Genomic DNA, 10,977 nt, shown 5'->3' with positions numbered 1-10,977 from the left:
AACGCCAAAATAGCCATTGTTTCACCAAACCAGATTTATTCCACATTATTTTTTATGTTTACCATCTGGAGTAAATAGAGTTTATTACTGTTTTCCTAGGAAAAGTCACAACATTCACTGAGAAGCATCTGCCCATTATTCACTTGTGTTGTGATGGACAGTAATGATGTATCTTCTGTCCAGCAGACACAATCATAAAGGTGTAACAGAATGCAAATTTCTATTTGTATATTTCATGAATAAATTGCTTTCTGTCCAAATAAAGATATACCATGTAACAGACTTCTTAAAGCATAAATGTAGCTTTGGAAAGAGTGACATGCCTCACCAGAAAGGTTAACCAAATTTCTCAGTTCCACCATACCAGAAAAAACAAAAACACAAAAAGAACAACCACTAATAGAAAAGAAGAACGTGAAACATTGTTTTGACACTCACCATGCTTGTGACACTTTAATATAAGACTTTTTTAGGAATGTGTATATTTTAAATTTGTACTTCAAATCCCTAAAGATAAGCTCTCTGCAATAGTGATCTATATTTTTACATAACCCACAGTCTCTGTGATAGTCTATATTCTGACACATTCCCCAATTTCTTTGATAGTTTACATTCTCTTACAATCTCCCATCTTGCAATCACTGAAAAGAATTTTCCTGAAGTACACTATATTTCCAAAGATTTTTGTTCTCTCCTGTGAATTTCTTTCTTTTGTTAATATATATATATGCCACATATATGCAGTTCTGAGCTACCTTGTGAGTGCTGAAAACCAAAACTAGGCCTTCTGCAAGACCAGAATATACCTTTATTCACCAAGCCATTTCTACTATCCTCCCCCATATGTTTCTTTGTAAGAAATATAAGATTCTAAATTGGATTTTGCATTATTCATTGTATGGCCTTACAGAAATCACACTTGCATTTATTCATTTACATAAAAGATACATAGAGAAACAGAGAAGTAGATATTTCTTTTGCTCTTTGGAGTTGAACTCACAAACAAGAACATTTACAGATGGTGTCCCTAAGCACTAAGCCCAGCAGGGTTTGTTTTATAGGAGTAAGTGACCTTCTTTTTATTTTTAATTGTTTTTACAACATAGCATCATCTGAGGCAACAGAAAAAATAACCTAGATGTTACCATGAACTTTTGTTCTGAGTTATATAGTCAAGAATATATGTGTTTCTTAAAATGAATTATAGACTTAGTCCCAATATCAAGAAAAAGAAAGTCACAATTTCAATTTAATTCATAACGAAACATAATTATGATAATATCTTATTCAAATCGAGGGATTTGAGACATTTAACAGAGAAGTGGACCTAATACATACTTAAATAACTCTAAAAATTAAACCTAATTCCAATGAATTGCAAACTTCCATCATAGGTTTGAAGCTAAAAGCCTAGAATAAGAACCACACTAAAGAGGACACCAAATAATTCCTGAAATTGTGGTAGTTTTGATACACCTAGTCTTCTCTCACGAATCTTCTCATCTTTATCATTTCAAAATACATCTCTAGGTAATATGACTTTCAAATCAGTGACTAGCTTTTAAAGTAACTTCAAAAACTGAGAAAGAAATGGATTACAAATAATACATATGTGAGATTATTCCCACAATAGCTTCATAGTCTGACACAGATAATAAAGGCCATCTTGAAACTGAGAGTTTTAAGTCCCAAAGAGGTCACACAGATTTACAATTCATGATAAGAAGGAAATATACAATATTGGAGTAATCATATTGATTTTCTAGAAATATGAGGAAAAGGATAAAGAATAAAAGACAAGAAATGAACCAGCTAAACTGCTTTGATTAACATGTGATTCTCTTTAAGGTTTTCTTCACAGCAACTTTGACATCCTTGTTCCTGAGGCTGTAAATGAGAGGATTCAACATGGGAACCAAAAATGTATAAAAGACTGAGAAAATTTTCCCCTGGCCCACAGTTTCAGCAGATGATGGCTTGACATAAGCAAGGAGCCCAGATCCATAGAAGAAACTAACAGTTATAATATGAGACCCACAAGTGCCCAAGGCTTTGGACCAACCCTTACCTGATGACATATGAAGGATATTGAAAAGGATCATAGCATATGAGACCAAGATAATGAGACTACATAAAATGATAGCTGTACCCACTACAGCAGTACTCACAAGCTCATTGACATAGGTTTTACTGCAAGAGATCCGAAGGACAGGGAAGATGTCACACATGTAGTGATTGATGATTTTGTTATTACAAAAGTTAAGCCTAATCATTAAGCCAGCAAGGACCGTGGCACTAGAAAACCCTATCAAATATGATACAAACATCAGCAAACAACAGATCTTGGGTAACATGATAGCCTTGTACAGTAAAGGCTTACAGATGGCCACATAGCGATCATAAGCCATGACTGTCAGCACATAACTCTCAGAATGGGCAAAAAAACAGAAGAAAAACAGCTGAGTCATGCATCCTGAAAAAGGGATAATATTCTTCTCTGAAACAAAACTCATCAGCATTTTGGGAGTAAAAACAAATGAATAACAAAAATCAATGAAGGACAGGTTGAAAAGGAAAAAGTACATAGGAGTGTGGAGATTTGCATTTAAGATGATAAGACTCATTAAGCTCAAATTACCCACCACTATAGCTGTATGGTTCAGCAAGAACAGGAAAAAGAGGGGCAACTGAAGTCCAGGTTGGTCTGTCAGTCCCATAAGAATAAACCCAGACACTGAAGAGTCATTTTCTGTAGCCATTTTCTTCATGGATGGCCTCTGTAAGAATAGAAAGTCATACTACCAAGCAATTCATCTTTGGCTCCAGGGGCATAAGCTAAAATTAGTGGCTTATAAGTTTGTAACAAAGGGCATTCATAATTTTCATCACTTTCAGTTTCAAGATACATAGTCGGGACAAGGACAGATTTGTGCTTACCTTTTTTTCACCTGGGGATTCTTTGTGATCTGGATCTCTTAGAGACGTTCTCCTTGCTGTACTGAGAGGACCAAGCACTCAATAATGAAAAAAAAAGTTATAGACATCAGGACAAATGTATTTATGAATTCTCAGAAGAGGTACACAGGGAATTTCTGTTTGAAGTTTTCTCGACAAATTTCGTTTCACATATACAAAATAAATACCCATCTTATGTAAGTCTCTAAAGCGTTGCCTCAGTCAAATGAGAATATCTATTTCAAGGCCAATGTTTCTGAGAAAATTCATTAGAATCACAGGAAATTATTCTCTTCTTTATGATTTCCTCCCTATTGGATGTGTGCCTGGAGAGTCTTAATTAGTAACTTGTGCTTGCATTCAGTGCCACAGAACTAACGTTGGATCTTTGGAGATTCAAAGTTCTAGTCAATTTGTTACTTCCCACCAGGGTAACCTAATCCCTTTGACAGAGTTAAGAGTGTTCCTCTTTGTGCTTTTCCTGTATGCATTGTAAAACTCCATAAGAAGAGTATTCAGGAACATTCTCATCTGCCATTCATACCATTCTGATTGCAGTAATAAACATCCAACCAAAGGTTTAACACCATACAAAAAAGTTCTACAAAGCCTTTGAAAGGATAGGAACAGTCCCTCAAATCAGCTTGAATTTTTACTTGCTATTCCACCTCCTAACTCTAAAAGTGTAGATTGCCTGACCCTTGATTATATATAACTATAGCTGCATATTTTCTGCAAGCCTATGAAATAGGGGGGAAGGGACTTGAGTTCTGGACCAATGGTATTATAAAATTCTTGCTTATAGAAGTCTGTTAGAGCTAATTATGTAAAGCCAATAATACAATTATTAAACAAAATGCAATGATATCTCATAGCTGTTATGACGTTGATGCACATAATGTGTTAAAAATGTATATTTCAGAAAATGGGTAAATGTTTGCTCCCTATCATGCCTCATAGTCTTCTTGTTCAATACATCAAAGTTCTCACCAGGTCACAACTGAGTGAAATACACTTTTATTGTAGTGCTGGTGCCCTGTGTAGAAAAGAATAAGTAGTGAGCTTGGCTCCTTATTCAATCCCAGCCTCTCCTTCCCATCTCCCACAAATGTCAGTTCAACCCAATCAAGTGTCTTTAGAGATTGTGAAATGTGCTATGGATACCTCTGGAAACCAGAAAGTAAGATTCTGAAATATAATGTTTTGACATGGAAATTACATTGAAAAAGGAATACTGGAAGAGTGAACAAATGAGTGTCAACAATAACAATCTGTGTTTTCAAATTAGAGAAGAATGAATATCAAGGAGAAGATAGATTGAGACATAACACTCCCTATTTCTACAAGAAATTAACACATTCTCCACCAATTACTTGCATCATTCACATTTCCTTAAGAAATGAGTGAAATTTTCTAATATTTTTTAAGTGTTCTATTATTTGCAATATTCGTATTTGTCAGTTTTTAATTTTAATCATTTAGTGGATGATTATTAAAATCTTGTTCTATTTTTCTTTGTGGTTGTTGTTTTTTGTTTTTGTTTTTGTTTTTGTTCTGTTTTGTTTTGTTTTGTTTTGAGACAGATTGTCTCTGTAAAGCTTTGGTTGTCCTGGAAGTCACAGAGATATGTTCCCTACCTCTACTTGTGGAGTGCTGAGATTAAAGGTGTGTACTACCCTTTTTTGACTGGAATGCTTTTTCAAAATGTGTTAATGTATTTGTCTATTTTTCTTACATACCTACTATTAACCTTTTCTCTTACTTTTTTTTATTATTTATTATTTTTTTATTAACTTGAGTATTTCTTATATACATTTTGAGTGTTATTCCCTTTCCCAGTTTCCTATACAATGAAACAGAATCTGAACAGTCTAACACTATCAGTGATACTAAAAATGCTCATAATATTTTTTCCATTTTTATTAAATTGGGTATTTCTTATTTACATTTCAAATGTTATTCCCTTTTCCGGTTTCCTGTCCATCAGACCCCTAGCCCCTTCCTTTCCCCTTCTGTAAGGGTGTTCCCCTCCCCATTCAACCCACCTTACCGCCTCCCCAACAATCACCTACAGTGGGGGTCCAACCTTGGCAGGACCAAGAGTTTCCCCTTTCACTGGTGCCCCAACAAGGCTATTCACTGCTACCTATGCAGTTGGAGGCCAGGGTCAGTTTATGTATAGTCTTTGGGTAGTGTTTTTGTCCCTGGAAGCTCTGATTGGTTGGCATTGTTGTTCTTATGGGGTTGCAAGCCCCTTCACCTCTTTCAGTCCTTTCTCTAATTCCTCCAACAGGGATCCCGTCCTCAGTTCAGTGGTTTGCTGCTAGCATTCGCCCCTGTATTTGACATGTTCTGGCAAGTTCTTATTCTTTTTGTAATTCTTTGAATACTTACAAGTAAATTTTAAATACCATGAAAGGTAATTCCCAAAGCTGAATTTTATTGAAAATATTTTGCATCTTTTCTTTTTCTTCTTTTATATCCAAGTTCGTTTTTAAACTAACATTTTATCCTATGAAAGTTTCATTCATTTATACAATATGTACTATATTAAACTGCTACTACTTTTCTCGAAATATACTTAATATTCCAACTCATCTTCCTTCCAGTTTTATGTCCTTTTATTCATGTACTTTTAGTTGCAATTAAAAACCCCTGAGTCCACTTAATGTTGTTCATATATGTGGAGATATCACTAGGGCATTAGGAAGCAACTGGGTGGCCACTCCTAAAGAAAAGTACACATTTTCCCTTCAACAGCCATCAACGGCCAATAATTCATCAGATAGGCATGTGATATCAGGTGCACTCCTTCCATTCCAAACACAAAGAAATGAAAATAATCATTTAAATTGTATTTGTTATAGTAAAAATTAGCAAACAAAATTATTTATGGACAAATTTCACTACTAAACCATATCCTGCATATTTAATCACAAGAGTATACCAAATTTAATATCAGAGATATAAAGTGCAGTTCACTAAAATTTATTTTCAGACCAGTAGTGAAAGAGTGTTGTTAATACTTTTAATTAAATATCCTAGTTAATGATTTATGCACAAAAAGAAAGATGTATAGTAGTTATCTGAGGGCAGAGTAAAACTGATAGGTTTTCCCCTGACCTAAAAGAGTTTTTAATGTCACTTAGTTCTTGTTCCTATCATTTTCCACATTTTTTATACTGTGGATGGGGGTAAGTTTGCATTCATGCAAAAACAAGCCATAGTGCATGTGTGAAAAACAAGAACAACTTGTAGAAGTGAGATGTCTCTTTCATATTACCTACCAAGTCATTTCTCAGGCCGCATTAACATTGTAAATGTAAAATAGACAAGCAGGAAAATAATATAGACAAGTAAGAAACATCATCAAGATAATATGTTTGAAAGTTGCTTATGTCTTTCTACACTACCTAGTCCTATGTTGAAAAGCACCTAAAGATGGTGGAAAGATGGCGTCAAGAATTCATGAACTCAGGGACATGATGTTGACTGGTTATTATGGATATAATGGCTTAAATTATCTAACATAAGGCTTTTTTTGTTATACATCTATTTCTTTCCTTAACCTTCAGTCCTGTAATGTCTATTGTTGGTTGTCCATATGACCACATGTGAAATATCTAAAATCTCAAGAGTGCGTGGGTACAGCTGTTGAGAAATTTTGTTGCTTAATGAATCATTTCAAGTACAATGATCCACTTAAATTCCAACTCATTAATATACGAAGACATGCCTTTAATCAGCTCTCATCTGGGCAACTCTATTTGCTGGAAATCTATACAAAAGGGGAATGCTTTTTCTTTTTGTTTGCTTGCTTCTGCCCTCACTAGCAAATCCATTCCTTCATTGGCCTTACACCCTACTTCTGGGAATTCCATATATACTTAAAACCAACTGAGACATCTTGTTTCATGAACTTATTAACTACTGGATTCTTGGAATTTCTGAACATAGGTTGCCATTGTTGGATAAACTTGTCTGCAGTGTGTGTCTATGTATGTATGTATGTATGTATGTATGTATGTATGTATGTGTATATGTGGTATGTATGTGCATATTGAGAAATTTTGTTGCTTAATGAATCATTTCAAGTACAATGAACCACTTAAACTCCAATTCATTGATATATGAAGACACACCTTTAATCAGCTCTGATCTGGACAACTCTTTCTGCTGGAAATCTATACAAAAGAGGAAGAGGAACATGTGTGCATGGGTGTGTGTAGGGAGTCACATTGCCTGCTTCTGAGAAAGGCTGCCTCTCAGGCACAGTCAAGTCAGGCCAAGGTCTGCTGGCAGATTTCCTGGCCTTATGACGCATGAAACAATTAGAAGTGGTACACTTAAAGTTCAAGGGGAGGAGCTGAATGTTCTGTTAATCTTGGAGGAAGGAACAAGAAGTAATAGAGGGGTCTCTGGATAGGTACAGATACTGAATGAATATCAGCTACTGTCTCTGTTGGCTTGTGACTTTTTTCCCACGTTCCTGTAAAGTCTATAACACCTAAGAGAATAAAACTTGGGACTGCTGTAGCACTGACTGGACAGTCCTCCCATTTCTAAACTTTGTCTGTGCGTCTTCTTTTCTGTCTTTCCTATTCCCCATCGGTGAAAGACAAATACGTGTGTGTGTGTGTGTGTGTGTGTGTGTGTGTGTGTGTGTGTGTGTCTGTGTCTGTGTGAATGAGGTAGAGAGATTTGTTTTATAAGTCATGTTACTCTAGAGAACCATGACACAAGAAGGTAATGGCACACACCTCTAATCCCAGCACATGGAAAGCAGAGGCAGGCAGGATCTCTGAGTTTGAGGCCAGCCTACTATAGCAAGTGAGTACCAGGACAGTCAGGGCTACACAGAGAATCTTGACAAGTACAAAAGCTTATTTGTACTTAGGAAGTAAATACTTCTCTTTATTTTCCACTGAGAACATGTTTTACTAATGTTTCATAAAAATTATTCCATATATATCTATATACATGTATAAAAGTATGGTATTAATTTGGTTACAGTTAATAAATGGACAAAAGATAGAAATACAAAAAAGAAAATCTAAAAAATTACCATGTATTTCTTACCTTTCCATGTGAGCAATTGGGTAAAAACACTCTCACAATGCAGAAAATATTGTAGTAATAATTCATCATTAAAATAAATTCAAATGTTGAGTTCTCTGTTACAAATAAATTAAATTAAGCTGATTAAAGTTTTTAAAGGACTTTTTATCTAAACCCACATTTAAAACAAAATCTCTTGGAATTCTTCACATATTAATATAAAAATCACAGCTGAAAATTTACTATGCCATAAAGAGGACATAGCCAAACTTTTGCCGATATAGTCTTAAAAGTGAAGCACTGCTTCGTGAAAAATGCTCATAATTCTCTGGAAGCTTGTGTAACTCACCATGTTCACAAGGCAGTGCCCAAGAACACGTTAGCATGGGACACATTCTGGGAGAAAGTAGAATGCTGAGAGCTGACTGGAATTTAGACATAGCACCTCAATTGGGCACTTTGAGGAAATATCATGCTTCTGTGGCTTCCTCAGTGAGGTACCTGACTGTGAATCCCATACTCCTATAAGTAACTTCGTGTCTAGCTCTATGTAAATAACCAGAAAATAGTCATTATTTCACCAAGCCAGACGTGTTCCATATTATTTCATTGGTTTGACATCTGGAATAAATGAACTTTATTATTTTCCTAGGAGAACTTACAACATTCATTGAGAAGCATCTGCCCATAACTAACTTATGGTTGTGATGAATCTTCTGCCCAGCAGACACAATCAAAAAGCATGACGGAGTGAAAATTTCTATTTGTATATTACATGAATGAACAAATTTCTGTTCAAGTAAAGATGTAACATAAAACAGGGTTTTTAAAGTTTAGGAATAGATAATGAGAAGTAGACATTTGTTATGGAATAATTTTTTAATTGAAAACACAAAGAAAGTCATCTATAATTATATCCCCAAGCATTAAGCAGGTTCTGTTTTTCAGAAGTATCTTCATCCATTTTATTTTTATTTTTACAATATAGAATGCATCTGACGTAGCACAAAAAATAACCTAGATTTTAACATGTATTATCAAAATTGATGATTTACGATATTGAGCAGAGAAATAGGCCTAACACTCAAATATCTATAAAAAAATAAAAGCTTATTTCAATAAATTACAGACTTCTATCACAGCTATGAAGCTAAAAGCCTAGAATATGAATCATTCTCAAAAACACACTGGATACTACCTAAAATTTTGTGAGGTATGCCAGGCCTACAATCTTCTCATCATTTCTTTTACAACATATATCTGTATGTCATAAGACCATCAAATCAGGAAATAGTTTCCAAATGTTAGAATTGCAAGAAATATATGTGTGAGATTACATAATGCATTACTAGCATAATTCTAAGCATAACAAGTCCCAAAATAGGCACACACATATTTACAATTTATAAGGAGAAGAAAAATGATGTAGTAGAAAAGATGTTGACCTTGTGGAAATATAAGGAAGAGAAAGAGAAGAAGGATAATGAATATGACCCAGCAACGCACTGGGGACATGGCTCTGTGAAGCACTACTGGTTCCATTAACTTGTGATTCTCTTCAACGTTTTCTTCACCACAATTTTGACATCTTTGTTCTGAAGACTATAAATAAGAGGATTTAGCATGGGCACCAGAAATGTATAAAACACTGTTAGAAATTTTCCCTGGCCCACAGTCTTAGCAGATGATGGCTTGACATAAGCAAGCAGCCCAGATCCAAAAAAGAGGCTAGCAGTGATGATGTGGGATCCACAAGTGCCCAAGGCTTTGGACCAACCCTTACCTGAAGACATATGAAGAATATTGAAAAAGATCAGAGCATAAGAGATTAAGATAAGGAGGCTACATAAAATGATACCTGTACCCACCACAGCAGAGCTCACAAGTTCATTGACATAGGTGTTCGTGCAAGAGATCCGAAGGAGAGGGAAAATGTCACACATGTAGTGGTTGATGATGTTGCTACTGCAAAAGTTGAGCCTAAACATAAAGCCTGTGAGGATCATGGCACTAGCAAACCCCATCAAATATGACATAAACATCAAAAGACAACAGATCCTAGGTAGCATGATAGCCTTGTACAGTAAAGGCTTACAGATGGCCACATAGCGATCATAAGCCATGGCTGTCAACACATAACTCTCAGAGTTCACAAAAAAGCAGAAGAAAAAGAGCTGAGTCATGCATCCCTTGAAGGAGATGGTGTTCTTCTCTAAAAAAAACTTCATCAGCATTTTGGGGGTAAAGACAAATGAGTAACAAAAATCAATGAAGGACAAATTGAAGATGAAAAAGTACATCGGGGTGTGAAGGTTTGAATTCAAGAAAATGAGACTCATTAAGCTCAAGTTTCCCAGCATGGTGGCTGTGTAGTTTATCAAAAACAGAGCAAACAGGGGCAACTGAAGTGCAGGTTGGTCCGTCAGTCCCATAAGAATAAACTCAGACACTGAAGAGTCATTTTCTGTAGCCATTTGCTTCATGGATGGGCTCTGTAAGAATAGAAAGTTATACTACCAAGCAACTCATCTTTGACTCCAGAGGCATAAGCTAAAACTAATGGCTTATAAGATTGAATCAAAGGGGCATATAGTAGGCCGTGCAAAGATCGCCAACTATTCATTTCAATTCTGATGAGCCCTTATTTCTCTCTATCCTTCTAATAATGTGTGTATATGTCCAGAAAGCATGCATTTTTTAATATAATTCCATCCCATTGCTTATTCTTTCCAACAAATAAAACTGAAAGGAGCAATGTACAAGGACATTTACACATCATTCATGATTTTCATAACTTTCAGTTTTAAGATACATAATTAGAAGAAGGATAGTTTTGTGCTTACCTTTGTTCACCTGGAGCTTCTTTGTGCTCTGGATCTCTTAAAGCCTTTCTCCTTACTCTACTGAGAGGACATAGTATTCAGTAATTAAAAAAAAGTTAGAGACATCAGCACATATGTATTT

At 35.3% G+C, this 10,977-nt stretch overlaps 2 protein-coding genes across 2 annotated transcripts; both read right to left on the bottom strand.

The window, feature by feature from the left end:
* Positions 1-1,826: 1,826 nt before the first annotated feature.
* Positions 1,827-2,768, bottom strand: LOC116906952 (olfactory receptor 143-like). Its single transcript, XM_032909873.1, has one exon. It carries the CDS (start codon positions 2,766-2,768, stop codon positions 1,827-1,829), a length of 942 nt encoding a protein of 313 aa, XP_032765764.1.
* Positions 2,769-9,554: 6,786 nt separating this feature from the next.
* LOC116906953 (olfactory receptor 143-like) lies at positions 9,555-10,496 on the bottom strand. The gene has a single exon (XM_032909874.1). The coding sequence runs from the start codon at positions 10,494-10,496 to the stop codon at positions 9,555-9,557; it is 942 nt and encodes a 313-aa protein (XP_032765765.1).
* Positions 10,497-10,977: the final 481 nt, after the last annotated feature.

Source organism: Rattus rattus, chromosome 8 (assembly GCF_011064425.1).
Source record: "Rattus rattus isolate New Zealand chromosome 8, Rrattus_CSIRO_v1, whole genome shotgun sequence".
NCBI classification, from domain to species: domain Eukaryota; kingdom Metazoa; phylum Chordata; class Mammalia; order Rodentia; family Muridae; genus Rattus; species Rattus rattus.
The sequence above is the reverse complement of the archived record's forward strand: the minus strand, read 5'-3'. Positions and strand labels throughout refer to the sequence as shown.